Source organism: Fusarium flagelliforme (genome assembly GCF_020744385.1).
Source record: "Fusarium flagelliforme strain FIESC 12 MPI-CAGE-AA-0113 chromosome Unknown B0J16scaffold_8, whole genome shotgun sequence".
In the NCBI taxonomy this organism is placed as follows: Eukaryota; Fungi; Ascomycota; class Sordariomycetes; order Hypocreales; family Nectriaceae; genus Fusarium; species Fusarium flagelliforme.
Window position 1 is genome coordinate 2,623,678 of NW_025763510.1, and position 27,696 is coordinate 2,651,373.

At 47.8% G+C, this 27,696-nt stretch overlaps 11 protein-coding genes across 11 annotated transcripts; 5 read left to right on the plus strand and 6 right to left on the minus strand.

The window, feature by feature from the left end:
* Positions 1-82: 82 nt before the first annotated feature.
* Positions 83-1,737, plus strand: B0J16DRAFT_365518 (general substrate transporter; the record flags this gene model as incomplete). The annotated part of the gene is made up of 2 exons (XM_046130015.1): positions 83-1,067; positions 1,118-1,737. 2 exons carry the CDS (start codon positions 83-85, stop codon positions 1,735-1,737), a joined length of 1,605 nt encoding a protein of 534 aa, XP_045978340.1.
* A 319-nt stretch (positions 1,738-2,056) lies between these two features.
* Positions 2,057-3,992, plus strand: B0J16DRAFT_351207 (RING-3). The gene has a single exon (XM_046129157.1). The coding sequence runs from the start codon at positions 2,064-2,066 to the stop codon at positions 3,627-3,629; it is 1,566 nt and encodes a 521-aa protein (XP_045978341.1). The 5' UTR covers positions 2,057-2,063; the 3' UTR covers positions 3,630-3,992.
* Positions 3,993-4,654: 662 nt separating this feature from the next.
* Positions 4,655-6,154, plus strand: B0J16DRAFT_365520 (uncharacterized protein; the record flags this gene model as incomplete). The annotated part of the gene is made up of 1 exon (XM_046130016.1): positions 4,655-6,154. One exon carries the CDS (start codon positions 4,655-4,657, stop codon positions 6,152-6,154), a length of 1,500 nt encoding a protein of 499 aa, XP_045978342.1.
* Positions 6,155-10,683: 4,529 nt separating this feature from the next.
* Positions 10,684-12,291, minus strand: B0J16DRAFT_199527 (uncharacterized protein). The gene is made up of 4 exons (XM_046122943.1): positions 11,870-12,291; positions 11,202-11,809; positions 11,056-11,151; positions 10,684-11,003 (listed from the first exon to the last, which is right to left on the minus strand). The coding sequence occupies exons 1-4, from the start codon at positions 12,080-12,082 to the stop codon at positions 10,769-10,771; spliced, it is 1,152 nt and encodes a 383-aa protein (XP_045978343.1). The 5' UTR covers positions 12,083-12,291; the 3' UTR covers positions 10,684-10,768.
* Positions 12,292-12,425: 134 nt separating this feature from the next.
* B0J16DRAFT_365522 (uncharacterized protein) lies at positions 12,426-16,799 on the plus strand. The gene is made up of 10 exons (XM_046130017.1): positions 12,426-12,789; positions 12,860-12,883; positions 12,932-13,124; positions 13,175-13,606; positions 13,659-14,270; positions 14,328-14,439; positions 14,495-14,782; positions 14,867-15,777; positions 16,018-16,383; positions 16,446-16,799. The coding sequence occupies exons 1-10, from the start codon at positions 12,481-12,483 to the stop codon at positions 16,604-16,606; spliced, it is 3,408 nt and encodes a 1,135-aa protein (XP_045978344.1). The 5' UTR covers positions 12,426-12,480; the 3' UTR covers positions 16,607-16,799.
* A 395-nt stretch (positions 16,800-17,194) lies between these two features.
* Positions 17,195-17,827, minus strand: B0J16DRAFT_406421 (uncharacterized protein; the record flags this gene model as incomplete). The annotated part of the gene is made up of 3 exons (XM_046132965.1): positions 17,580-17,827; positions 17,433-17,517; positions 17,195-17,379 (listed from the first exon to the last, which is right to left on the minus strand). Exons 1-3 carry the CDS (start codon positions 17,772-17,774, stop codon positions 17,195-17,197), a joined length of 465 nt encoding a protein of 154 aa, XP_045978345.1. The 5' UTR covers positions 17,775-17,827.
* A 1,399-nt stretch (positions 17,828-19,226) lies between these two features.
* On the minus strand, positions 19,227-19,889 carry B0J16DRAFT_325487 (uncharacterized protein; the record flags this gene model as incomplete). Its single annotated transcript, XM_046125887.1, has 1 exon — positions 19,227-19,889. The coding sequence occupies one exon, from the start codon at positions 19,887-19,889 to the stop codon at positions 19,227-19,229; it is 663 nt and encodes a 220-aa protein (XP_045978346.1).
* A 1,242-nt stretch (positions 19,890-21,131) lies between these two features.
* On the minus strand, positions 21,132-23,258 carry B0J16DRAFT_419231 (uncharacterized protein; the record flags this gene model as incomplete). The annotated part of the gene is made up of 1 exon (XM_046133812.1): positions 21,132-23,258. The coding sequence occupies one exon, from the start codon at positions 23,256-23,258 to the stop codon at positions 21,132-21,134; it is 2,127 nt and encodes a 708-aa protein (XP_045978347.1).
* Positions 23,259-24,381: 1,123 nt separating this feature from the next.
* Positions 24,382-25,019, minus strand: B0J16DRAFT_351222 (uncharacterized protein). The gene is made up of 2 exons (XM_046129158.1): positions 24,717-25,019; positions 24,382-24,668 (listed from the first exon to the last, which is right to left on the minus strand). The coding sequence occupies exons 1-2, from the start codon at positions 24,781-24,783 to the stop codon at positions 24,496-24,498; spliced, it is 240 nt and encodes a 79-aa protein (XP_045978348.1). The 5' UTR covers positions 24,784-25,019; the 3' UTR covers positions 24,382-24,495.
* Positions 25,020-25,077: 58 nt separating this feature from the next.
* On the minus strand, positions 25,078-26,079 carry B0J16DRAFT_351223 (uncharacterized protein). Its single transcript, XM_046129159.1, has one exon. The coding sequence runs from the start codon at positions 26,027-26,029 to the stop codon at positions 25,106-25,108; it is 924 nt and encodes a 307-aa protein (XP_045978349.1). The 5' UTR covers positions 26,030-26,079; the 3' UTR covers positions 25,078-25,105.
* Positions 26,080-26,455: 376 nt separating this feature from the next.
* On the plus strand, positions 26,456-27,666 carry B0J16DRAFT_351224 (uncharacterized protein). The gene has a single exon (XM_046129160.1). It carries the CDS (start codon positions 26,693-26,695, stop codon positions 27,626-27,628), a length of 936 nt encoding a protein of 311 aa, XP_045978350.1. The 5' UTR covers positions 26,456-26,692; the 3' UTR covers positions 27,629-27,666.
* Positions 27,667-27,696: the final 30 nt, after the last annotated feature.

Consider the following 27,696-nt stretch of genomic DNA (forward strand, 5'->3'; position numbering starts at 1 on the left):
TCTCGTCTCGGAACATCATCACTACAGCTTCAATCTTACTTCCTCCTCTTTTTCTCTTATCCATCACATCACTACCTTCAAGATGACTACCAAGATGGAGCCTCTGACCATTGAGTCTTCCCACGTCGAAAAGGCTCACAATGAAGACCTCCAAGCCGCCATCGACGCCCAAGACCTGACCCCCAAACAACAATACCAACGTCTCTGGACAAACCTCAAAAAAGACAAACGCTACGTCCTATGGTCGCTGTATATCATGTCTCTCGTCTTCGGATGGGGCTATGACCAAGGTCTTTCTGGCGTCGCAATCGCATTCCCCGAATTCCGAAAAGTATATGGAGAGTACTACCAGGTCGGCGATCAATATGTTATCCCAGCCTTGTGGCAGTCTCTTTGGAATGCGGCTAGTACTATCGGTCAAGTGTTTGGCGCGTTCTTGACGGGTCAGTTTGCGGATTGGGTTGGACGAAAAGCTGTTCTTTGGACTGCTGTTGCGTTGTCGATTTCTTCGTCTTTTGCTCTCGTCTTTGCTCCTAGTCTGCCTGTCCTTTTCGTCTCTAAGCTTCTGCTTGGCCTTTCAGTTGGTCTTTCGACTGTCACACCTCCTCTGTACGTCACGGAGAATGCACCAGCTGCTCTGCGAAGCTCTCTCAGCTCCCTTACCAACGTCATCATCGTCCTGGGTTTTTTCCTCTCTTCCATCACCGGTTGGGGTTCTTCCAAGATCAAGGGTGAATGGAGCTTCCGACTTGCCTTTGTCATGACTTTCCTCGTTCCTACTCTCTTCGCTATTGGTCTTCCTTTCCTTCCTGAATCACCTATTTGGTACGTCAAGAAGGGACGCGATGACGATGCCCGAAAGGCCATTATCAAGCTGTACGGCGACTCCATTGATGTCGAGGAGAGACTCAACTTTATCAAGTCGGAACTTGAGGTTGCTGCTGGTGAGGCCAACATGGCTAAGCAGACTAGCTGGAAGGCCATCTTCTCCAAGGAGCACCGAAGCAGAACCCTTGTTGCAGTCATGGGACTTCAGTCTCAGAACTTCTCTGGCGGTTACTTTGCCAGTAAGTATCCATACTCATACAATTCCTGCTATCAAACACTAACATCTCAGATACCTACCAGACCTACTACTTCGAGCTCATCGGCCAAGCTGACCCCTTCGGTCTAACCGCAATCTCTTCCACCCTCCAATTCTTCTCCAACCTCGTCGCCGTCTCAGTTTCCGATGTCCTCCCTCGCCGAAAGTCCCTCATCGGAGGCGGTACACTCCTCGGCTGCTGGTCCATCATCATCGCAGGCACTTCAATGGTCAGCACCAGTAACCGCGCCGCCAACACCGCTCTCCTTGTATTCATGATCACATGGTCAATGCTCTATACTGCTACTGTCGGTTGTTTCGGTTGGGCTGTTGCTCAAGAGACTGCTTCCCAAGCTACGCGTCCAAAGACTATTGCCTTCAGTCTTGTTTGCCAGCAGTTGACTGCTCTCATGCTGTCATCTGTTTTCCCGTACTTTATCAACCCTGATCAGTTGAACTGGGGTGGCAAGGTCATGTTTCTGTTTGTTGGTGCTGAGGTCTTTATTCTTGCTTGTCTCTTCTGGTTCCAGCCCGAAAACAAGAACAGGACTTATCACGATATTGATTGCTTATATGCTGGTGGTGTTCCTCCTAGGAAGTTCTCTGAGTATGTTGTTCAGGATGATGTTGCTGTTAAGAAGCCCAAGGCTTGATTGGTAGCCGGGTCGTGTACTTGTGCTTTGGTGTTTATTTGGTGTGGCGAATCGGCGCATAAGAACGGGCGCATTCTTGATATTATCCTCGATCGAGTTGTTATAGGCGATAACAACAAAATTGAAGCTTAATTATTCCAATTCTCGTACTTTCGTTTAGCTTGCATGTCCCTTCCATAAAGAAAAGTTCCAGTGGATCTGTGGCGCTGGCTAGACCTGCAGGCCTGTCAGCTTGCCAGACCCTGCGTTCTTCTTCTCCGCAATATATAAACCCAATCCCCACAACCCCCAAAACCTTGTTGAACCTCTTCAATTTTAACCTCACAATGTCAACTCCATCGAGTCCAAATCCATCAGGCAAGCCTATCAAGGTCCGTCAAGCTTGCGATGCTTGCCATAGACGTAAAATCCGATGCGATGGATGTACGCCTTGTCTCAATTGTCGCAATGCTAAGCTGGGTTGTACTTATTTGGCTGTGCACAAAAAGACGGGGCCGCGCGGGCCAAGAAATGCTCGGAGGGCTCTTCAACGGCCTGGGGAGCGAATACTCCAGAGTCCGAGTCCGGTTCCCATGCCCGTTCCTGCTCCGGCGCTAAATGAGGAACTTGTCATCTTGGCCTCGGATATCACTGCCCCGCCATCAATGAACGACGATTTTTATCCATCACCACTGCTAACCGACGCGATCGTTGAATGGTGTCTCGATGCCTACTTTAAACACAAATATCCTCTCACACCAATCTTGGACCGCCAACAACTCGAATATGGCTCAATGTCAGCAGAAAAATACAGCCTGATAGCTTCGTGCTGCGCCATAATCGCACTGTCGCCTGAGATACTACCACCAACCCAAGCGCAAGATGACATCACGTTACCTTCGGCCGACTTTCTCATGTCGGAGTCCCTTCGCGCAAGGAAGCATTGTCACGCCGTGGAACACCCATCTTTAACGCATATCCAAACCTCGTTCTTCCTTTACGCTGCTTTCTTTGCTATGGACAAGGATAATTCCGCTTGGTATTATTTACAGGAAGCAATAACGATGCTTCAGACATTACGCCTGCACGAAGAGATGACTTATGAGGATGCGATTGAACCCTCACTTGCTGTTTACGCCCGACGAATGTTTTGGGTGCTGTTTATTACTGAGAGGGCGTATGGATTGCAAAGGAATCGACCGATCAGACTGCAAGAGACACTGGACCTGCCAGCTATTGATCCTTTATCTTCGGATGCCGAGATCCTTCTTGGCTTCCTCGATCTCATCTCACTATTTCGTCCTTTCGATTCAACCTTCATCACAAACTGGAACCAATTGACTCCATCATCTTCGGCCGATTCAGCCAGTCTCTCGCACCTCCAATGCATGCTCAAATACTCGTTGCCAAATTTATCAGATTACTCTCAAGTCCAACAAGCGGATCTCCTCATATCACGCCAATGGCTCAAGCAAGTTGTATGGAAGCTGTGTGCCTCAAAACGAGTTCTTTCAACAGCGAACAGCGAGGATGTCATGTCATTGCACTACCCAGCTACCATCGCCCGCGATATAGTACTCATATCCCAACTTGTTCCCACGCAAGCGTTCGAAGCTAATGGCATTGGAATTCTCGAGAAGGTGTTTGATGTGGGATGCTCACTAGCAGACCTCGTGTCGTTAGCGCCACTCGAGTTCCAAGCTTCTGCTATGGACGTTGGTGTTATGGATACGTTGATGGAGATGGTAAAGATAGTTGGCTCGAGATTTGGAGGGGGCTATCGACATGTAAACATCCTTGTTGATAAAGCTAGTGGCTGTCTGATGTTGAATGTGGATAGGAGTTTGCCTTTACCGTTAGAAGAGGAGTGTCGGGAGGTGGATGAGATTGAGATTGAGGAGTACGATCTATAACCTTGAGAGTTTGCAAAATTGATTCAAAGTGAATGGGATTTAGCCGGGGTTCAAGACCACATATTCAGTCTCATAGAGCGTCGCTCTCCGGTTGCTTGGAATGTGAGCCGATGATGGACAACAGATTGATCCACGTATCCGTCGCGGGAACCTCTGGGGACCTAACATTGGAATGAGGATGGGTACTGGTGAACTTGTCATTTTCGACACCAGTTCATTTTGGACGCACAATGAGAAGGATCATGGACCATGAAGAGCCAATTTCTACCAGCAGGAAGGAGCCGAAGTGGATAAGAAAATGTAATATTTGATTGGATGGGCGGATAGCACTGCAACAAATTGACATTTGCAAGTGAAAGCATGCTGCATTTTAAAATATGCATTCTCGGCATTGCCTGGAATGTGGTCAGTGCAGTAGATCATCAAATGTCGATCTATAGAGAAAGAGAAGCTCTTCTACTGAGGCCTCAATTTTGCTCATGGAATTATTTGAGCATAGGCTGGAGATAAGTGTAGCTCATACCCTAGAGTACTACGTTGCGTATCGTTGCACTGGCTCTGACATCACCACCGAAATTATCAACATGCAGATCCATGCATAGACTCCCACTTTACATGAACTAACGGTTATAACAAAATCCATTTATACAATCGGGAAAGTCATTTCCGATGACCTCCTTTCTGGAAATACGGCAGTTGTCCAGTGAAGCGGTCTGTCACTCCGTATATCCGTACATCCGACAGTTTCCATGCGTCATCGTTCGCATAAAAAATGCAACACCGAACCACTTTTAGTCAACCACCATCATTAGCTCGTGGGGATCAAGTCATAAAACAAGGAAGTGTCCCCAGATTTCCATTACCGATTGGTTCATAGCTATCTTCTAGAAGATGCTCAGAAAAAATGTTCATCTAGTCCTTGGTATATCCGCAGTTCCGGGATGTGTGCCATGCTTATATAGAGTTGCAATGCCGGATGTATTTTGTAGGATCAAATTCTTCGTGATATCAGTCATACCGGCAAGATGAGACATACTTCGGCAATTTGTGCTCTCGGAGCTCTAGCCACTCAAGCTCAGGCCGCTACCAAATTGTTGTCCGGTGCGACGATCATCAGCTGGGATGACTCCAACAATGAACCCCAGATCATCCCTGATGGCCACCTCCTGATCAGCGACGATCGCATTAAGAGCGTCAGCACATCTGAACCCTCCAACCTTCCCAACAACACCGAGAAGGTCGATGTCACTGGCCAAATCACCACACCTGGCTTCATCGACACTCATCGTCATGGTTGGCAAACAGCTTTCAAGACCATCGCGTCCAACACTACTCTCGCAGAGTACTTTGGTCGTTATGGCGAATTCGCAGCTGCTCCTCACTTCACAGCTGATGATGTCTACTGGGGACAGCTTGCTGGTCTTCTTGAGGCTTTGAACGCTGGTGTTACTACTTCGCTTGATCACGCTCATCATACTTGGTCTAACGAAACTGCTTATGCTGGTCTCAATGCCTCTATGGCTAGTGGAGCGCGTGTCTTCTGGTCATACGCGTTCCACGATGTCCCTGCTCTGAACTACACTGTTCGCGATCAGATTCCTAATTTCGTTGAGATTGCTGAGAGCGAGCCTTTCAAGGGCAGCAATGTTGAGCTTGGAATCTCTTACGACTCTTTCGGTCCTAACCCTCCAGATGCTGCTAAGGACATTGTCGATCTGGCTAAGGAGTACAACGTCTCTGTTGTCACGACTCACGCTCTCGCAGGACCCTTCGGAATCAACAACCTTCCTGAGGATGTCCACGCTATGGGTCTTCTCAACACTTCCATCCCCGTCGTCTTCTCCCATGGCAGCTTCATGACTGCCACAGGCGCCAACCTCCTCCGCCAGACCAACCAGTATCTCTCCATCACCCCCGAATCCGAGATGCATTACGGTCACACGCACCCTCACTCATACCACATCCAGGACCAAGCTGCTCTCGGAGTTGACACCCACTTCACCTTCTCCACCGACATTCTCACCCAAGCTAGAATCTGGCTTCAGAGCGCGCGCTACTACTTCTTCAACAAGGTCCTCGACGGCGAGTGGGAAGTCCCTAACAAGACCCCAATGGGCGTTAGTCAATCCTTCTACCTCGCCACCCGCGCCGGCGGTATGGCCCTGCGACGCAAGGACCTCGGTATCGTCGAAGAAGGCGCCAAGGCTGATGTTATCGTCTGGAACGCTGCAGACTCACCTGCTCTTCTGGGCTGGACCGACCCCGTTGCCGCTGTCATGCTTCACGCCAGTGTTGCTGATGTTCTCCACGTTATGGTTGATGGAGAGTTTGTAAAGAAGGATGGCAAGTTGACTGCTTCTGACTACAAGGAGACTAAGAAGAGCTTCTTGAAGAGTGCTGCCAAGATTCAAAAGACTTGGAAGGAGCTTGAGTACCCTGAGCTTGAGGGAGAGTTTAACGGTGGTGGATTTTACTATGCTTCTCCCAGAATTGTGAGCCTTGAGACTGGTCTCGAGCGAAAGTAACTAGGCACTCGGAAAATGGTCTGAAACAACAAATTTTAATTAGTAATAGTATCTCTCTTATTTAAATTTTGCTGCCTAGAAAAACGCAAGGCTCCAGTCTTGCCAATCAAAGGTTACTTTCATTCTATATAGAGAAATAATTTTAGCATAGTCTAACCTAGGTACTGTATATAAGGCTCTGTACCAGTATAGACTTGTTATTCTATACAATAGGTAGCAAAAGCCCGATAGAAACCTCAATTAGTCCAGATATGAAAACGGATTTTAATATCAGAGATACTGGTCTATGCCTTACAAAGTCCTCAGACTACTTGTATATAGCTGATCAACAGGTAAAGAGTCGAGGTTTACTGGAATATCAATTGATCCTAGCTTATGATTCTACAGCTATAGGAAAGATAGGCTAATTTAAACTTTTAAAAGCATCATAACTACAACGTATACATAAGACCGTTCCTTTTCATTTTTATCCTACCCTAACATGAGGCTTAGACTGGTTCGCAGAATGCTCTTTCTTACTTCTTTCCTTTCAGCTGCTTTCTTACATAAAGTTATTTTAAACATTTAAAATAAACTTGAGATCCTAGAAGCTTCGTTAGCATATCATAAGATTATTAAACGCTTAGAAAGGTTATCCTATTACCTCTAAGTTTCCACATCCTTTATTCTCTGAATTTCCATCTATTGTAAACTTTATAAGGTCTCTCTTCTTTTTCTGCAAGCGTAGAATCCTCTGCGATATATTAGCTTTTTTATATAATCAGACCTAGGTTTGTTTAAGTCTTACCTCTTCCACCGTGTTTTTCATTATATATCTAAACACTTTAACACTCTTTGTCTGACCGATCCGAAGGGCTCTCGCAATAGCCTGTTCCTCGACTGACGGGTTCCACTGCGGTTCAATGATATGAACCTGTGTCGCCACTGTAAGGGTGAGTCTGTATGACCGTCAATTTGAGCCCAATGGTTTAGTGGATACTTCACTAACCCAACTGCTCCGGTTTGCATAGTTATCAGAAGAACGGACACCGTAGGGTCGTTTTTGAACTCGTTCAGAACCCTTAGTCTGTCTTCATTTCTCAACCTGCCGTCGACACGCCTCAAAACGATTCTTCTCTGCTCCAACAGCGTCTGTAGGAGATCGAGGGTTGTCGTCCAGTACGAAAAAACAAGGCTTACTCGGTCAGTAGGGTTGATACAGACAATGAGGCTGTGGTAGGGGGCTTATACCTCTTCGAACGCTGACAAATATTGTCTGCCACATATTGAAGTTTCGTTGACAACCCCGAATTAAGCCCTGGAGATCTTGCATCCAAGGCAGTAGTGCAAACGTCTTCCATCTCATAAGGCAGACTACTATCCTCGAGAGGAGATAGTTGGACTGATTGGCTGCGGCTCTTTGAAGCGCTAGGCGTCGACTCTGACAAGGATCGATCACACTCTGGACATATGGAGTCCCCGTTCAGCTTTGCCATATTGTCTTTCTCGGCTGCATTACAGTAATCACAGGACGCGTTGGTATTCACGTCATCCAACATCCTAGGAGGTTCAAGCAGTGTGCCGTGATTGCAAATCCTTCTCAACTCTGATATCATAGAGAACCGTAGCGTAGTCCGCTTTTTATCCAATTTTGTCAGACTGCTGACAAGGTCGTCCAGTTCTCGCCGATACTTCCGGAACACGTCGTCGTACAATTTCTGTTCGTCGTGGTGGAGTGATAATGTTATAAGCTCATAGTCTGCTGGGGGGAGATTCAGATACTTCTCTGTACGTCTTAAACAAAAACCTTGAAGCAGTATCTGGAGAGGGTTAGTTGACTCGAGAAGATTTTCGGCGCGGAGCGGCTCCAGGATATGTTGTCGGAAGACATCCATATTCGAAAATGGCTCGAATTTAAGAAATCGCAAAAGCGACACCAAGTCATTAATACAATTCTGAATTGGAGTCCCCGACATGCACCATCTCCGTTCCGTGACCAGGTACTGCACGGCCTTGAATTGCTTAGAACTTGGGTTCCGAATCCAGTGGGCTGGTATTACCATCAGTAAAATCTAGTACGCCCGAGAAGGCACTAGTGGCAAACACTCACCCTCGTCAAGAACGACTCTGAACCATTCCAGGCTTTGAAGGATCTTACGACGTTTGCAATCAGAAACAAGGGTCGCAAATGTAGTTAAGACAATATCGTAATTTAACAAGGCGGCTGGTTGAGTTGGTCGAGAATCCCCATGGAAGGTATAAACTCGTAGTGATCCAGCTCTGAAATGCCTGTTCTCCCGTATGGTTAGGTCTACTGGGCAGTACCATCCAGGACCACCTAATGCATAACCCCACCTAATGCATAACCAAAATTTCGCTCCTCTCATACAAAATCCAAATTTTGATGTCCACAAAAACAGGCCCGATTCTCAATTAATAAATGAGACTTTGGAGAAAATATCTAGAAAATTGGTCAATTCTTACTGTCTGCGTGGTTTTTTGACCTCCCGACCGCTCCGTGTGCGCTGGCAGTGCTTTGTTACGACCATAAAGTCCTCACTTTCGTCCTCTGACCTGACACCCACCTCAATCACCGACTCGACCTCCTCATCCACAACCACCTCTATTTCTGCATCCTTTGAGTCAGGAAGAGCCTCTCCAGCCGCTAGAGTCTCCGCCAGAGTCATGAATCGTCGGTTCGGGTTCGGTACCGCCTTTCTTTTCTTCCCTCGCTGCAGCTGGGCCATCTGCTCCTCGAGGCCAGTAATCCGCGCATTCTGAACGGCCACCTTCATCTCTAAAGCTTCTAACCCCTTTGCGATCTTACTATACTTCCGCCTGGTCGGACGACTGCGGTGTTTGGCCATTTCCCTCACTTGCCGGCTCGTTTTCGGCGTATCATCTGAGTGCAGTTGAGGAGGGCTCGGCGTCTTGAACTCTTCCAGCAGTTTTTCTTTGTCCGGCTGAATTTCCGGATGTGCTAGAGCTTTGTACCGATTTATTGGCCAATTTCCAGTAAACCTCCAGCCGGATAAGATAATATCCTTCCTCATGCCCGCCTCCCTGGCTTTCGCGTATGCCCGGATAAAGTTGACTTTGTCAACCGGCGCAGAATCGGACAAACTAGCCAGCTTTTGGAGTTCTTTCCGGTACGCACCTTTGATGACATTAAAAATTCCATTATCTAATGGCTGCAGACCATGGGAACAATGTGCTGGTAAGTAACAGCAGTAGACGTTGTTCAGAAAGCACGTAGCCATCCACTCATCCTGACTGCTGGTCAGCGACCCTATAGCGGGTGACTCAGCGGCGAAATCACCGAAATGCTCACCTGCGCATGGCTCCCGTGGCCGTCAAGGATAATAAGTCTCGCATCCGATGCATCACGAGGCTCCGTTTGAGGCAAATAGACGTCTTTCAACCACTCGAGAGCTATATGGTTGTCTGTCCAGCCGTTCGGTGATGTGATGTAGTGCCAGTCCGCTATTAATTCGAATTCGTTAAGGAACCACTGCTTCTGCAGCTCTTTTCCTTTAAAGATAATTCCCGGTTTCAAAGCACGGCCAGTTGCGGTGACAGCCTCAATAAACGAGGTCCACGTGCGCGACTGAACGCCTTTCAACATCGCCTTCTTCTTCGGGTCAGAGCTCCCGATTACGAGGCTGTCCAGGCCTCATGGACAATCAATTAGCTATACCCTATAAGAACCCATAGTGTACTTGTAGCAGACTTACCGAAACCCACCATTATACCGCCCTCGTCCACGTTAACTGTGTTCTCAGGCTTGATCCAGCCGTACTCGTTCTCCCTGATATCGAAGTACCAATTGACCGCCTTTGGAGTAAAGCCGTCAAATCTGGCGGCTTCTTGACGTTTTCCAAGCTTGGTAGATAGTTTTGGGTGACGTTTGACGAACCTGGTGGTCCAGTGCTTGCCCAAAGGTTTGTTATCGCCTTGTTGTTGAAGGATGGCCTCGGCACAGGCGCGGACCTGGCTGTGCGAGGGAGCATAGCCCAGGGACTCTTGTCGCAGCACCCAACGGATAAGGGTCTCCTCCTGGCTCTTTGGAATACGCTGGTGGGCCTGGATACGTTCATTCCTGCTTGCTTGACCGGAAAGTCGTCTCGAAATGGTCCACTGAGGTACTCCACGTTTCTGGGCCGCCTCATTCTGTGAGAGGCCTCTATCGGTGGTATCGAAGATAGCCTCAGCTACGTCATCTTCGGTATAATTACGGCGAACCATTACGGGAGGAGTTGTGGCGAGTAAATTAGGTGAAAGTTCGGCTTGAGTGGATGGAGTCGCGTAGGGTACATGAGGTGAAATGCGACAAAATTCAAAGGGCTAGAGAACCAGGCTACGGGGCGGAACGGGAAAGGTTCAAGCCGATATGAAAATTTGATGAAAAAAGCAATATAGTGCAGGTCTTCGTGCGCGAGTATCTTCATGCCTGGCCGAGTACAATGCAATTGAAAATTTGGATTTTGTATGGGAGGAGCGAAATTTTGGTTATGCATTAGGTGGGGTTATGCATTAGGTGGTCCTGGATGGTATGTACTCAGGGTACCAACTCTTTACCTTGAAACTTCAGATCGCCAGACCTCCATAACCTCTTCGTATGCCTAGTCAATGGGGTTATCCATTTGTCTGTCGGGTGGGAAACTCACGTGTGGATGTAACGACCACTAGCGTTGCGCTTGTGCGAGGATACGTCGGCTGGTCCATGCCAACGGCAGTGTTGACATTTTGGAAATTCTCCGCTGCTAGCCTCGCAAGCAGAATTGAGACTAGTATCGTGAGTGTTTTACCTAGACCCATTACGTCTGCCAATATTCCACCCAATGCAAATGTTGGGATTGTGTTGTGTGACCTACTTCAAGGTTAGTAGTCGGATTTTAACGTGAGACTGGTCATGCGCTTACGCGATACGGGTATGGAACAGAAGCTCCCTAGCAACCTGCTGGCAGTATTTGGAATTTTCGCGGCGTTGGATGAACGACAAAGCAACTTTCTGGTGGCTAGCCTTGTCAGTCTCGGCGATATATAGCGTAGGAGCCGCCAAACTCACTCCTGCAGGGGAGTTATGAGATCATCTGGTACAATGATATCCAGATCATTGGGAGCCAAGGATGGCATGCCATGGTCGAGAGAAGACAGTGCAACTTCCACGGTGTCTGAAAATGTCTTGGCTTGAAATTTCGAATCGTCCATACCAACCAAATGGGTCATGTACCTTGGTCCGTCTTTGAGATCAAAGAATTGCGGGTTCAGGTATTCTATACCGTCCTCGAGATAAAATGGGTGCTGTAAGAACGCTCCGACAGTACACAGTTGATGTCCGATGTCACGAGCATGCAACTCCTGCCCATATATATTCACGGATATTTCGAAAGACTTCTTTGCAGTCTTTGAGAGCTGACGCAAGACTCTGGCCTCAACTACAGCTTTCGTGAAAACAACCGTTTCTTCAAGAATATACAGTTTTTCTGCTGTGATAAGGTCAATCATCACAAACGTGTTTGTGTTAGGTATTGCGAAACCGTAGGTACCCTCTTGCAAGTACATGTCGAACAGGAAGTACTCTGAGGCTCCAGTTCCCTGGCGTTGATTTGTGTTAAGTTGTAGGGCATATCCAGTGTTCAGAAATCCAGTTGGTTTGGCCTGAACTTCACAAAGCTATATAAGGCGGCATGAGTATTTTGTTCCAATTTTTAAAAACAGGAAATTTGAACGCACTGTACCGAAGCATATTGATTGGGGTGCACTCAATTGAGTCTTTGGAGATGTGGCATCCATGTGATCAATGCACCATCCAGAATTTGCCTTCTCGGTAGTCGTAGAACCATTTAAAGCTGAGGTTGTGCTGTCTGGAAAAGCCTCTAGGTGTTGCCGTTTTGCGATCGCGTTATCTGCGCCATGGTGATTAGCAAGTTGGCGCTTCGACGACATTTCACTATAGAGCAAAGAAAGGGCGATTTTCAGAAAACCAGCGTCAATCCGTTGTGACTGGGAGAAAGAGGCCTCTTAGTTTGAATTGTAACTTGAATTCAGGTAAACAACCAACAGCGGGGAAGTCCTACGTGGAAGGCCTCGTCTGCCTTACCTACATAACTGGCCAATGAAACCCATACAACCACCAATACCTGTCTCAAGCATGACCTGGTTGGTGGTGGCGGTGTAGGCTCAGCCACCAAGCCCATGTCAGCCAAGGCAATCTGAATGTGCCTTATTAAGCCGTGAAAATCCTTTCCTGAAGACCTGCCATTTCCATCCTTGCAAGTTAAGACAAACAATTCATGTAAACCAAAAGAGATTTAGAGGAAGGATCTTACTGTTATTACGGCGTGATGGCTTCATCATTAACCGAGACATCGCCATCTGCTGGTGGAACTCAGACACGTACAGATTCTGACCTAGTATTCGACAAGGCTGTTGCCAAGTTCAAGAGCCGCCTCAACAGAACTCAGGCAAACCAGTTCGCAAATTGCACGCTAGACGACGTCAGAGACCAAATCAGACATATCCAGAACCGTCATGGATCTCAGCGACGGTTGAGAAACATGGATCGCCTCTCTAAGTTCGTCGAAGGGATGGACCAGTTGGGTAAGGTCGTGGAGGTGTTCCTCAATCTTCACAACGGTGTGGCATTGATCTGGGTGCGTAGATCTTCAACTTCGTCAAAGCCGAAGATGTAGTTGCTACTTATATGCTAATTATATGGCACAGGGTCCTATCAAATTCCTCCTCCTTGTAAGTGCTTCCGACGATTTTGAAGTATAACTAACCTCCAATATCCAGGTGGCAAGCAATTGGGTTGATTCTCTTGATAGTTTGCTTGGTGTTTATGGGCAAATTGGAGAAGCTCTACCAGATCTCACTCGCTACGAGCATATTTACAAGGAATATCCTTATGTCCATACCCATCTTGAATCTTATTACTGCGACATCCTTGAGTTTCACAGCAATGCTCTTGATGTATTTGCTCGACCAGGTGAGTGCTAATCTTCTAACCTACTCATCGTCCCAGGCTTACAACGCTAGGCTGGAAAGCGTTGTTTCATTCCGCCTGGAAAACATTCAAGACCCAATTCGATCCTATATTGAAAAGTCTTGAGAGGCACATGACCATGCTTTCAGAGGAGAAGCTCACCGCTGTCATGGAAGAAACACAAAGGCAAGGACATTCCATCCAAGATAAACTTGATCAGTTGCATAGACAACTGAAAGAGAGAGACCAGAAGGATGCTGAGAGGGATTTGATTGCCCATCAAAGTCGAATCGATCAGCAGTACAGCACCGTTGAGAGCAAAATCGACCCCCCGAACTACCACGAGGACTACGAAATTGCATCACAGAAACGATTCCAGAACACATCAGGCCGCTGGATCCTTAGCCATCCTCTTGTCTCAGACTGGCTTGACCACAGCTCCAAAGCTAATGGAAAGATCTACTTGAGTGGTATACCTGGGGCCGGTGCGATCACTACACGCACAGAGTCAATTGATTGACAGCTAACTTACATTAGGCAAAACTGTTCTTACGTCTAGTATAATTGGCCATCTTAGGGATCGACGGTCTTCCGGTAGAGGTTCGGCTGACAGTTTTTCTGTATCGTACTTCTATTTCAAACACCATCAGCCTAAGAAAAGCTCATTGCTCTCCATGCTCCTTGGACTATTGGCCCAGCTAGTTGCTCAAGACGAGAGTCTGCTTGATCACGTCTATCAAGCTTGTCGTTCCGCTGAACCACGACAATTTCAATCATTGGATGAGGTCTCCCGCCATGTCTCAATGGCGCTTCAGTCACAACCTCGATCTTTCGTTATTATTGATGGACTGGATGAGTGCACTGAAGCGTCCAGAGTCTTGGACTGGTTTGAAAGTATTATGTCGACACAAGATGATACTTCAGGAGACACCGACTTCAATATCCGCCTTTTCATATCCGGACAACGGGATGGAATTCTTGAAAGCCAGATGTCCCATTATACAAGGATTGACCTGGAGACATCGTCAGGGCATGATCAGGATATCGAGGCGTTCGCGGAGACTATGGCCATCAAGATTCGAGAAAGGTTCTCTCTGAATCCTGAAATTGAGCGGGACATCGCTGTACGTGTTACGTCAAAGGCTGGCGGTACGTCATCCTCTCTGCGTAGTCTACTTGAACAAGATGCGCTGACTCTTAACGTAGGGATGTTTCTATACGCGCAGCTTGTCCTAAACAACCTTTTGTCCCAAACCTCAAAGTATGACTTGAAGCAAGAATTGAAGGCTGAAACGTTTCCTGAGGGGCTTGAACAAGCGTAGGGGACTTTTGAATGAATCTATCTCAATTTACAGGAGCTAATAGCAAAGCAGATACGAACGTGTTATTGTTCGGGTGCTGAGAAACCCGAACAAAGCCGAGAGAGCCGTCGCAAAAGACATCCTTGGAATGATCATGAGTGCTTGCCGCCCCTTGCATTGGAGAGAGATTCAAAGCAAGTTTTGTATCGATCCAAGTAAAGGAGAAGCCGACATTGATCGAAAGCTTGTGATAGGCTGTAAGCACATTTGCAGCTCTCTAGTGGACGTCAGCTATCTTGACCCGTCAGTATCATCGCCGGGGGAAGAGATTATCGATCTCGTCCACACCACAGCCAAAATGTAGTTCGCCCAATCTAGATCATTCCTGGAGTCCCTTGGTCACTCTGCGAAGCATGTTTGAAGCTGATTCTGGATTGCTCATAGATACTTGGTGCAAACCAGGGAAATTGATATCAAAACCGAGAATGCTAAAATGGCTCTCTTCTGCGCAGAATACATGACATCCCAGCCACTTACGTCCGGACTTCCGAAGCTAGAGATTCAAAACTATGCTTCCAAGGGCTATTACGGTTTCCATGACTACGCCGTCGCGTTTTGGTGGAGACATGTTCAACAGGTTCTAGCCGCCTCGGATCTAGACACTGAGTTAGCCCGGAAAGTTTTGCAAACTGCTAATCATTACACCACGGACGCTGGAGAGATCGAGAAAATCGAAGCTTTCGATGATTCGTCAACCGAAATTCAGTCCCTAAAGAGACAACTTGAAGGTATCCCACAGAACCTCCGGGACTGGAACTCCCTGAGAATCTACGAAATGCGAGCTATTGCAATCAGAGACGCAATCGAAGTACTTATTGATCAACCATGGGAACCAAAAGAAGCTGCTTTGGCTCTTTATGGACCATGGCGGTACAAGTGCCGCAAGCCATGGTGTGAGTTTTTCAGCCGTGGTTTCAAAGACGCACAAGAGCAAAAGATTCATATCAACCAACACGAGTTGCCCTTCGCATGCGAATATCAGGGGTGTCATGCTACCGAGGTTGGTTTTGGGACAGAGGCTGATCTCAAAACCCACACTAGAAGATGGCATCCTGAAGAAGAACCTCTACTATTCCCCGCGCCGAAGCGACACAACACGAGCCACAACGACATCCTGAAAGCTGTTCGAATGGGAGACCTGAATAAGGTAAAGAATCTTATAGAGCAAGCCAATATCAGCCCAGACTATCAGAAAAAGGGGGGCAAATCCCCTTTACAGGTCGCAGTAGAGAATGGACATTTACACATTGTCCAGTACTTAACAGAGATGGGAGCAAGTGTCAATGTCGAGGCTCGTCGGACCAGACGTCTACTATATGTAGCTGTCGCCAACCGTGACCTTGAAATCGTCACTTTTCTGTGCAATCTCAACAGCATCTCACTAGGTGAGGGTAAGCCTGACTACAACACTCTGGTTGCGTGTGCTATGTTAGATCCATTCCCACATGCAATCATGGCTCAGCTGCTGCGCACAGCCTCTCTCAAACGGTCACAAGACATTCTGCTCTTCTCTATCACGTTAAAAAACGTCACAGCTGTAGCATACTTCGCAGAAGCCCTTGACGCGTCTTGCTTCGACAATGCTCTCGAAGCTGCCGTCACGACAGCCCATTTGCCTTGCTTAGATGCCTTGCTGTCGTCAGGGAAAACTGACCCAAACGTCCGCAATATGGGGGGAGACCTACCGCTCCATGCCGCTTGTGCATCCGGATCACTTCCAATTGTTCAACGTCTCTATGCTGTCACTACTACCACTGAAATTAAAGACGCCTCAGGAAATACACCTTTGCACTTAGCCTCAACGGGCGGTCATGTTGCAGTGGTGGAATTTCTCATTGAAAACGGTGCAGACCTGAACGCTAGGAATAAAGCCCTTGCGACACCATTGCGATTGGCCATAAGTTACGGGGTGAAACGGCTGTCCAAAAGTTGCTTCTTGAAAACGGTGCAAGATTGGACACAGTTGACGAGTCAGCTGGAGCGTTTCCTGATGCCAACCGGGTGATGGGAAGGGGCAACTCATTTGGGCCATTGTTTGATGGCAGCGGAATGGAACTCGATAATCCACTTAGCTCAGGTGAAGCTTTGAATGACTTTGACCTTGATTCGTTTCTGGACGATTAAGACATGGAGACTAGCGCTTTTGACTTTTCAGAAGCATTTCCTATGGAGCCTGCCAATCCAGAGTAGCTGAAGGGCATGAGGGGTTTTAGTATTGTATGGACCATGCCGCCAGAAGGTCTCGTTGCAGTGATAAGAACTGGTCTTTTGCTGGTCTGAACGAATATGTTCAGTCAAGCTATTAAGCCCATATGATGACCTTTTGCTTTAAAAGATCCCTCCTAGACCTTAGTTTATATGTTCTGCTTATTGCAAATCCTCTCGGCTATCCTGCTGGGTCAACAATAGCATCTTTCATCCTGTAACTTCTTTAGAGACTATTATCCCCAGTCCTCGACAGAAGGGCTCTTCACTTCACGAAACCAACGCTGGCCATGATATCTTCTTGGTTTTCAGGTTAAATACATCAGAAAGTCAGCGACTTGTTCATTGTAAAGCAATGTGCAATAGTAATTTATTTCTGTCTAAGCAAATGCCCTCTCATCTACTCCCACATACTAACATCAGCCGATACGCTGATGTCAGACAATGCTCCTTGGCGACCTGAACACCAACTCTAGTGCAAGCACGAGGAATGTTCAACAACTAACACTACTTCGCGCAGATAGTAGCAGTAACAGTGGTAGGGCTAGGGCATCCAAAGACCTTCTTCATGTTAGGAGTGCTGTAGCAGCCAGCTTGTCCAGGGCGACAGTCGAATTTCTTGCAACCACTGCCGGGGCTTAGGATGTTATGCTTGTTGGCGAAGGGGTTGCCAAACTGGGTGCTGAATTCGTCTGGAGAGCAAAGTTGGTACAAGGCTCTGAGGCGATGACGGGTGTTGACTTACAGTAGACATAGTTGGGTCTGGAGGTAGAAGAATATCCGAAGAAGAGAGGCTTGGTGAGAGTCCTGCTGGTGGCGATCTTGACAGTCTATATCATTTTCACTGTGTCAGCTGGCGTAAAAAGCAAAAGCCAAGAAGGAAGTCACTTACCGAGCCAGAAGATCGCATGTTCTCGGCAAACTTCTTTCCAGGCTTGAGAGCAACCAAGGGTCCTGGAGAACCTCCGTTGTAAGGCCAAGATTGAACGTAGATGGTGGTGGGACAGTTGTTGATGACAACGGCCTGGTTGGTAGCGGCAGTACTGCCGACCATGGCGGTGAAAGCGGCGAGGATGCTGAACTTCATGTTGGCGAATAAGTGTGGTAGTGTTTTTTGAAGAATGAAAGATGATAGAGATGCTGCTCTGAACTGATTGAAATAACTACGAATAGCTACAACCTTATATGTTTCTCGAGCAAGATCCTAGGTCTACCATAAACCTTTGATACGAGCCCCTCCTTAAGATGGCGTCGAACTAATGCCTACGTGAGTAATTGACTCCTCGTATTATTTCAGCTCAGCGAGTATGAGGTTAGTATTCTCCGATGATAGATCGTTCAGGGCCTTATACTAATCCCAATGCGTCGATCAGTCCACGTGCCGTTATGCATCGTGCCTTAAAGCAGGTACAATTAACCTTCACGCCTCGTGCCGTGGTATCCGCCTCGTTTAGCCGATTTCCAAATCCGGACAGCAATAGCTTAGCTATGTGATTCGACAGTCTGCCAATTCACGGCATTATTACCTTGAGACATTCAAGGAATCGTTAAATGGATCAGTGTTTTCTTGAACTTTTACAAGAGACTCTTATTTCGTAGACTCGATGCAGTTTGCGTGGCTTCAATGATTCTCAAGGTGGGAAGACGGGCTGTTGATACTCGGAGAGAAAACGTGGAGAGCTGAAGATCACATTCCGTCGGCATTTAACTTTATGCCAAGGTAATTTAGCTTTCATAGAATTGAACTGGAACGCTGGAAGATGAGGGTTTAACTGCTATATTTAGAATTAACTCTATTAAGCTTATGGAGCCTTTGACAATTGCTCTCACCGAGAGGCTTCCAAGAAAGCTCTGTCTCCATCAATTCTATTTTATACAGTCCCGTCTCCATGTTCTTGCCATGAAATACTTGAAATTGATCAGTTCACATCGTGTAATTGTAGACTTGATGGCTTGAGCTCTGCTTGTCCCCCCATCTGGGGTTCAACGACTGGTATTCAGCTGATATTCAGCCACAATTGGCCATCCAGGTCCAGAACGTCCAGGCCTTAAAACAGCCGCGGCGTGGATATAAACTCAAGCGTTGGCTTTTGCCCCTCAATTGCCCTTGCATCCGCCACAATTGTCTACTCTAGCTTGCAGCTTACGGTAGGAGTAAGCGAGTAATAGTGGGACCGACGCTCTTCACATACCGTTTGCCAACATTGCATATCTTGTGTAGACAGGATATAGTTTGCCAAGTCCAGGCAGCTTCTCAATACGAAGGCGCTCCAGCCTCGACTAGTTCTCTAGGCCGAGTTCGGCGGGCCACATTGGAGCATTTTGAAGATTTGGTTATCACAGGCAGTCCACTTGACTTGTCCATACAGAACAGGAACGAAGGCCTCTTGGGACATGGATTTATGTCCTTTATGCGATTCGAGTTAAATAAAAATTTGGATGACACAATATTGTATCGAATTTTACATCCTCCGATACTAGCTCTCATGAATCCTTTCCTAACAGCTGTTCCCTCGCCGTTCCTCATCATTCCAATACCCTACTCATGGTGTTCATCATAATCGAAATCATCATGATCGTGGTCGTGATCCTCCTCGTGATCGTGATATTCCGTGTGATCTTCATGCTCATCGTGCTCATCGTGCTCATCGTGCTCATCATGGCCCTCATGCTTATGATCCGCGGTATGGTCGCCCCCGACATGATCACCCTCAGCATGGTCTGCCTGAACCATACGCTGAACCGGTTGATGAATCTCTTCCGTTGCAAGAGGCTCCTGTGCGTTTACATGATCCTGCACGGGAGGAGGATTGTGCACAGGTGGAACCTCTGCAGCATGACCTTCTTTCTTCCCAGCAAGACGAGTAACAACACCCGCACCACAGCAACTCTGCTGAACGAGACCACTGTCACTAAACTGAAGAACCCAAAGTTGGCACTCTTCAGCTTCGTGGTGTAGAGGGTCTGTGTGTGCGCGGTGCATAGTGGGCATGATGGTACCGGGACGGATCGCTATGTAGCTCAGTTTGCAGGTGAAGGCATTGGTACTGTCAACTTCAACCACAGAGCCATCAGCTTTCTCGCATTGAATGGGAGAGATGTGGTGGTTTGGGGCCAGGGTGGGACATTTGATTGTGGCTTGTGCATTTATGAGGCTGAGGAGGATTTGGATGAAGATAGAAAATAGTAGAGTAAATTTCATTTTGAATTCTGTAGAAAGAGATAAATTGCTAATGGTGATGTGTGTAGAATGGCTCTAGCGAAGTGTCGATTGACTTCTGGGGCCGTATATATAAGGGAATAGTGAGAAATTGAATCCTGAAAGGGACGAGGAGAACGAGAGGATGAGGAGTATGAAGAGGTGGTTCTGGCGTAACTGGATCACATGTGAGTGGGCTATACGTAATGGATTACGATCTCAGCTATCCGCAATCTTCGAAAGACTCAGCCAGCCGCTCATGCATTATTGTCAATATTGATGACTCTCTACCTCTGTAGTGGGGTTACGTGACGACCGACGATCACCAGTTTGAAGGCTGGCTGAAGGTCTCCTTCGGGAAAGCAAAGGTTGGACTGCAGAGCTGAACGACCATGCATGTGTCGCGATGATAGACTAAAGTGGGTCGTAGGATGAAGCTATCGTGTAGATCAGAACAATGAGTCAAGGAGCTGAAGGCTGACATCACATCGTGGCATGTAACCCTCCCAGCATATACCGCGTGATATGCCGCAGCTAAGACTTTGCGTTAATGCAATGTAACTCACTGGAGGGGACTTATGTTGTCAGACCACCACAAACTAGCCATGCATATGCAGCTTCGAATCTGTCAACACACTGACCTGTAATAGGCAATCTCTTCGTGCAGAAAGTAGCTGAATAGGGACTTTGGTATTTACCATCTGAAGTGAGTTTAGCGACGGCCAAATGGAGTTCATGATTTTAACGTCGGCACTGGCGGATGCATGCAGTTGACTATATGCATAATTTCAATATTTTGGACAGATTAAGCAGGACCATTGAGAGAGTATGGCCTGACAGGATGATACTACCCGAATGATTCAACCAGCCATCGAGAAATGTCTCACAAAACAGGTAGCGTTTGCTGTAGAGGGAAGTGCTCGAGCGAGCAAGTGATGATAATGGTACTTTAGTTGTTGCGGACAGATAAAGGCATTGGCAAGGAGAGGCACGTATTCGTGTTGAAACGTGCCGCTACAACATGAGGTATGACATAAACTGGAAAGGAATACTCCGAACAACAACCAGTACATTGGACTAGTTCAACAAGTCATAGATAGCCAAGTTCCGCATGTATCTCATCCTTCCCCTAACCAACGACCTCCCTTCCCCCCTGGCCCGAAATCCGCCTCTTACCCCATCCAACCCATACTCCTCTATCACGGCGCTTCCCCATCTAGGATAGGATCCGCCCCCTCCCACATCTCATAACAAAGGACAGAACTGCATATTGTAGCATGCATCCGATTGAGTCAAACTACACTTGCCGTGTTCAAGGGTAGTGCCAGCTGGACACTTGGGCGGGTCCGGAGATGCGCACTTGTCACCCGAGACGACGAATGGTAGAGTACACTTGGGCTTTTCGTTCGACTCGCACTTGTTGTGCTTGAGGGTTGTTCCGTGCGGGCATGAAGGTTTGGTGATCGTCACACAGCCTTCGGGACGAAGATGACTGCCAGGAGGACAAATTGGCCCGTTTAAGGCGATGCACTTCCCGTTGTGGAGTTTGTGGTTGTCCATGCAGACAGGCGCTTTGTCCGAGACACATTTCCCGCCCTGAAGTGTGGTATTTTTGGGACAGCCCGGTGTCTCCACAGAAACACAGCCCTTAGGCGAAAAGACGAACCCCTCGGGGCAGTTCGGAGGCGTTTGAGAGATGCAGTCACTGCCCCTCAAAGTCGTATGTTCCGGACAGACAGGGAGCTGACTATGCAGACAAGCCTTCCCATCAAACACCGCACCATGAGGACAGGTTGGTGGAACATGAGAGATACAGGCCTTTCCATTGAAAGTGAAATTCGGCTCGCACTTGGGCGCACTCTGCGAAACGCAGTCTTTGCCGTTGAACACAGCGTTACCAGAACAAGCTGGACCAACGCTGGAAATGCATTTGCCATCTTTGAGTGTCCCTGTAGCGCAGGTGGGAACGCTCTTTGTTGTGCAGAGGTTATTCCCAGCGCAGACTGAGCCTGGCGGACAAGTCGGGGCGACCGTTTTGATGCAGAAACCTCCCTGTAAAGCAGTCTTCTCCGGACAGGTCGGAGGGGCATGCGCAACGCAGACGCTCCCGGAGAGTGTAGACTGGCCAGGGCAGCTAGGCGGCTGTGAAATGACACAGTCCTTGCCATTGAAAGCGCCTGAAGCACAAGTTGGAGTTTCTGGCAGTTTGCAGACTCCCTTCGCATGCTCATAAGCGCTGCCAGTAGGACATGCAGGCGGTTTGTAGAACGCACACTTATGCCCGTCGAATTTGAACCCTGCGACACATTGCACAGGAGTAGGCGTATAGTTGCAGTTCTTGGTGCTAGCATTCCACTTTGTATCTTTAGGACAAAGCTCGGCTTTCGCAGCAGGAGCATGACAAAGGTTCGTGCTTCGCGTAAACTCTGTGCCAGGCGGACAGCATTGTTCTGCGCCAGTATTCTTGTCCATCTTTTTCTCCAAGCCAGAAGGACAAGAAAATGCCATCGCACAAGCTCCGTCGATGACCTTTGCGCCAGAGACACAGCCTGGAGTTTCGCGGGACTTGCATACTCCCGCAGCAAATTCACCACCCTTGCAGCGCGGTTTCTGATCAGAGATGCAAACTCGTCCACTGAACTTGGATCCAGCAGGACAAGTCGGTTTCTCTTTGTGGTCACAGCTATGGCCGTTGATAGTAAAACCAGCTGGACATTGAGGACTTTGCTTTTGTTTGCAAAGGCTATCTTCCAGCGTCATTCCACTGGGACAGGATGGAGCTTGAGAATGCGTGCAAGATCCACCTTCCAGCTTCTCGCCAGTGGGACAAGAAGGTGGGATATTCGACTCGCACAGGTTCCCCACGACGGTATATCCCTGAGGACATACCTGTCGCTCAGTAGAAATACAAGTGCCATTACCAAACTGGAATCCAGGCGCACAAGAAGGAGGTTTCTTAGAAACACAACTCTTCCCATCGAAATGCGCACCAGATAAACAAGCAGGGTCCGTAGCAGACACACATTTCTCATCTTTGAGGACAGTGCCTTTTGGACAAGTAGGCTTCTGCTCAGAGACACAGGTGCCGTCTTTGAGATGAGTGCGAGGAGGACAAATTGACTTGGTGGAGGATTTGGTAATGCAGGCTGTGCCATTGAAGGATGTTCCTGAGGGACAACATTTGATTTGGCCTTTGGAGTCTTTGGATGGGGTTATCTCATCCAGGGAGATTCGCTTGCAGTTTGTGCCGCATTGTTTGGGATGTGCAACTTCTGCTTGGGCTTGGAGGGGTTGTTGGGGGATTGCTTCTTGAGCATAACCCAAGGTGAGCAGAAGGGTTAGAGCAATGACTCTAAACGAAAGGATTGCCATGATGGTTTGAGAATCAAGAATTGAGTGTTGAGAGGGATGAAACTTGAGACAACAATTAATCGCATTTGGCGGGTATCAAGCTCTACTGGAGTAGTATATTTATTGGCATGTACGTTGACCTCTGAGAATTCACCAACTATCCTCCCTCCTCTGGGCAATTGGTTCGCGCCTATTCAGCTATGTCTTGGACCTATTGCAACTATCATGATCTTCACTATCCACCTTGTAACCAAAGTCCCTTTCCGACACTGAGCATGTGAGTGATCCGCTGATGCAAGTCTGCAAGGTCTGTTCACAGCCGTACGCGTACATCTAGCCAGCCACTATTCCCATGCATACCTCCAATCACCACCCTTGGAGCAGACACACACGAACAATGCATAAGTGGGTTGCAGAATTGGAATCAGTAGTCTCGTGAGTTCAAGACCTGCATAATATTGATTTTGGCCGCAGTTCTGCAGAGTAACCTTGCAGTATCTGTTATTGGATATGATCTTCCTTGCATCAGCGCTGATGGTTCGTGGCGAGCTGATTGGAACTTGTCTGTCGCCGATAGCCGGACGTCAGATGTTTGGATCCTCCCCCACTTTCCGAACGACATGTCAGTGCAGAGCGATTGATGATAAGTTGACATGCAATCTTGAACAGAATGGAAGCACCAGAACAAATCTTCTTTCCCACTCAATCCAAAATAATTCACCATCTCAAACATCATGTTTCATTCCTTCTTTCTCTATCTAGCCTTTTTGGCTTCTCTATTCAGCTCCACAATCGCGCAATCCTGCGAAACAGCAGGTACATACGACACCTGCTGCAAAAACCCATCAACCTCCTCAGACGGCAAAGTCCTCTCCTTCCAAGGCAGCGAGTTTCGCGTGCACTGCAACAAAGTCATCTTTCCAGAATACCCAGTCTTGGCTCCAACACTCCCCGCCTGCGCCAAAGTCTGCAAGGATGATCAAAACTGCGTCGTCGCCCACTGGACATCCGCAGGATGCGAGAAGAAAATTCTCAAAGTTGAACCATCAGCCATAGCCTTGATCCCGATCGATTCGGCCTACCAGGCTAAGGCGAAGCGTGATCTGAAGAATTGTCAAGATCAGCTCACCAAATGTCGGGATGACTTGAAAGGCTGCGGCAATGATAAAACCTGTTGCAAGGATCTCAAGACTTGTCAAGAGGCTGCTGGCAAGAAGGACGGCGATTGCAGGGCTTGTATCGCCGACAGGGATAAATGTCACAAAGATAAAGCAACATGCGAAGCCGTAAAGGGACAATGCGAGAAGGACAAGAACAAATGCAACACAGATAAAGGAAACTGCAACAAGGCAAAAGGCAAATGCAACAAAGACAAGAAAGCCATCAGCGACAAAAACAAGAAATGCCAGGCGAATCTCAAAAAGTGCAGAGGTAAACACTAAGACCCCTCTCCGCATTACGAAGTTAATCGATGTACAGGTAAGAAGAAAACCGCCGGTCCATTCAAGTGCAGCAATGGCAAACGTGAGAAGATCGGAGGTGTCATGTTTCTCCATCGGTGTGATCAGGTTGCCAGGCCGAAGCAGTGGGATATGGTCAAGAATCCCGTTCCTGCCAAGGATGCGAGGGAGTGTGCTGCTTTGTGTGCGAAGCAGGGTTGTGGGTTTATTCTTCAGGTTCACGGTAGTTGTAGGATTTATAGTATCGGGTGGAGGTCGGATTTGACGTATACAGAGAAACCTGGTAATGGATACACTCTACTCCAGCGGGTGTAGTTATACGGCAAGATGGGTAACGTTGATAGTTTAGATCAAGAATCGTTCTGTTATACTCAAACTCATGACTGTATTAAACCTAGTATACCTCCCTTACAAATCCTCCTCCTCATTAGCAATAGTAGCAGCACCGCCGCCCTCAGCCTCAGCCACAATCTTAGTCCTCAGAACCTTGCCCGCAGGATCGGTGTAAATGTTACAGTAAGCATTCAGACCGTGGTAAGGCGAGTACGTGTACTGCAGCTCGTACTCGACACCTCCATCAACGGTAATGGTCCTGTTGTGGCCCGTGAACTTCATGTCTTTGGCGTAGTATCCGACTTCCTTGCGGTTCTTCTCGCGGCCTTGGTTGTCGATGTAGATGTTGTAGAGGAAGCCGTCTTGGGTGAGGACACGGTTTGTGTGGGCTGAGCCGGAGAAGTCGTTCATTGAGTAGAGGATGTTGTTCTCGAGACGGATGGTGAGGTCTCGCTTCTCGTTTGCTTCAGCGTCTTCATCAGAGCCGCCGCTGCCTCCACTTCCTCCACCGATAATGTCGCCAACACCATCGCCAATATCACCAACAATATCCTTGACACCATCTCCAAGAGTAGCAATAATAGGGTTCAAATCAATACTCTCAAGAACATCATCAACCATACGCAAGATATTTCCCAACCGCGCCTCAAGCTCAACCTTGGCAGTGACATTGTAAATACCAAGCTTGACCCGATCAATACCGAGGTCAACACCAGCGTTGAAGTTGAGCAGGTTGAGAACCTTTGCGTCAAGGTTGATTTTGGCAGTGATGTTCTGTACTTCAATTGAGATTTCTCCAACGGAAACATTCGCGTTGAGGTAAACGTCTGGCTCCTCATTCAGAGGCGCGACGCCGCTGTTGGTGTTTTCTGTTTCGTAGATGGCGGATTCATCGTCGCCGCGACGGTTGAGTTTGTAGCCGTAGTAGCCATCGCCTTTGGCCTTTGCAGCTGCGAAGGAGGCTAGAGCAAGAGCTCCAAGTACTGTGAAATGTCTCATTGTGATTGTTTGAAAGGAGTGTAAGGTGAGGATGAAAAAGAGGGACTGAATGAAGACAGAGATGGGATGGCGAAGAGAAAAGGCACAATACCCTCCAGTATCTATCAGCAGCCACAAGAATGCAGTATTGGCTGATTTAGCATTAGACGAATACCACCCTATCTCTTGAAACGGCATCAATACCCGGCTAGTAAGATCCGGCCCTGAATTCCATCAGCCCAAGTTTCATGCTACCCCATGCTTAATGCAGGGGAAATCTCCTCGAGTGGAACTAGTCTGACCTATCAGAGTTTGGATACGGGTTGTATTTCCGACAATCCCCTGCACCTGCGTCAATGCATGAGTGAAAATCTCGATCTTTTCTCCTCAAAGTCCCCATAAGAGAAAACACTAATTTCTTTGTCACATAAAAATCCGGTTTTTGTTCGTCTCGTCTAGCTAAATGCAACATTATATCCGACGATATAGACAGCCGGATAAGCTCATAAAGCCGACGGTTATCTGCAACGCGGAGATTGCAAGGGCACTACGCTAAGGTTCCACTTATGCTTTGGACAAGTCTTGAGCAAAAGGAAAAGCAGAGTCCCCAAACATTTTCATCGTCGCTGTCGCTGTCTTACTATCACCAACACTCATTCATACAGACAATTGATCATCGCCAAAATGCGCTTTTCTATTCTTTTGCTGGCTCCGCTGGTCAGCTTCGGGCTGGCACAAGCTCAAACACCCGATTCCACTGAACCTGCCACCACCGCAGAAAGCATCTCAATTGACCCAACTTCATCACCCATTGAGACCGAAACCGGCACTGCTTCTCCCACTGGAGGATCTGGATCTGGATCTGGGGGAGGCTCAACGAGCAGAAACTCCTCTCTTGGTCCCCCAGATGTCCATCTCAAAGTCCCCGAACTCTCCGTCGGCCGTATTGAGCTCGACGTCGACAATCTCCACGCAGACATCAACCTCAACGCCGACATCGCCAAGCTGGTCCAGCTGAATGCAGGTATCCAGGTCGGCATCGAGAAAGTCAACATCACCATCGTCGACGTAGAAGCTGAGCTCGAACTCGTCGTTCGTCTAGGCCATCTCGTTGAGATCGTCAACCGCACTCTCTCATCGCTGGATTTGAACCCCGCTCTTATCAACCTTCTTGACTCAGTCGGTGACATCGTGGAAGGTGTTATCGGTGCGGTGGACGGTCTTCTCGGCAGCATCACCCAAGGCGACACCAAGTTGAATTTCCTAATTGATAACCTTGGTAACATTGTTCAGCAGGTTACCAAGGCTGGCGGTGATGCTGTGAATTCTATTATTGGAGATTATAAGCAGAACATGACTTTTACTGGCGAGGAGAAGTCACTGAAGAATGGGCTTACGCAGAAGACTTATGAGTACGCAGAGCTTAGTGCGCTGGTTAATATTGTTTTCAATAAGGCGGGACAGATTGTGCAGGCTCAGGTTGTGAAGGGTGGTGGTTCTGGTGGTGGTGGTGGATCTCAGCCTAGCGGTAGTGGTACAGCTACTGGTACTGCGCCCCAGACGGCTTCTGCTACGGGAACTTCTGCTGCTGGTGAGGCCACGACTGCTTCATCTACTTAATTGGGGCATTTGGAACAGAAAGCGATGGGATATAGGACTTTATTCTACCCTCAATATAATAACTATAC

Coding starts and splice junctions, on each gene's coding strand:
- B0J16DRAFT_199527 (XM_046122943.1), bottom strand. CDS start 12,082: ATGTCGTCGAAGCGCCAACTTGCTAATCACCATGGCGCAGATAACGCG. Junction 11,152..11,201: donor CTCATAACTCCCCTGCAGGA/GTGAGTTTGGCG, acceptor TGACAAGGCTAG/CCACCAGAAAGTTGCTTTGT. Junction 11,004..11,055: donor CTGTTCCATACCCGTATCGC/GTAAGCGCATGA, acceptor ACCTTGAAGTAG/GTCACACAACACAATCCCAA.
- B0J16DRAFT_351207 (XM_046129157.1), top strand. CDS start 2,064: ATGTCAACTCCATCGAGTCCAAATCCATCAGGCAAGCCTATCAAGGTC.
- B0J16DRAFT_351222 (XM_046129158.1), bottom strand. CDS start 24,783: ATGACACCTCCGATCTTCTCACGTTTGCCATTGCTGCACTTGAATGGA. Junction 24,669..24,716: donor ACCGGCGGTTTTCTTCTTAC/CTGTACATCGAT, acceptor CTTAGTGTTTAC/CTCTGCACTTTTTGAGATTC.
- B0J16DRAFT_351224 (XM_046129160.1), top strand. CDS start 26,693: ATGCGCTTTTCTATTCTTTTGCTGGCTCCGCTGGTCAGCTTCGGGCTG.
- B0J16DRAFT_351223 (XM_046129159.1), bottom strand. CDS start 26,029: ATGAGACATTTCACAGTACTTGGAGCTCTTGCTCTAGCCTCCTTCGCA.
- B0J16DRAFT_365522 (XM_046130017.1), top strand. CDS start 12,481: ATGGCTTCATCATTAACCGAGACATCGCCATCTGCTGGTGGAACTCAG. Junction 12,790..12,859: donor ACGGTGTGGCATTGATCTGG/GTGCGTAGATCT, acceptor TATATGGCACAG/GGTCCTATCAAATTCCTCCT. Junction 16,384..16,445: donor ACCATTGCGATTGGCCATAA/GTTACGGGGTGA, acceptor GATTGGACACAG/TTGACGAGTCAGCTGGAGCG.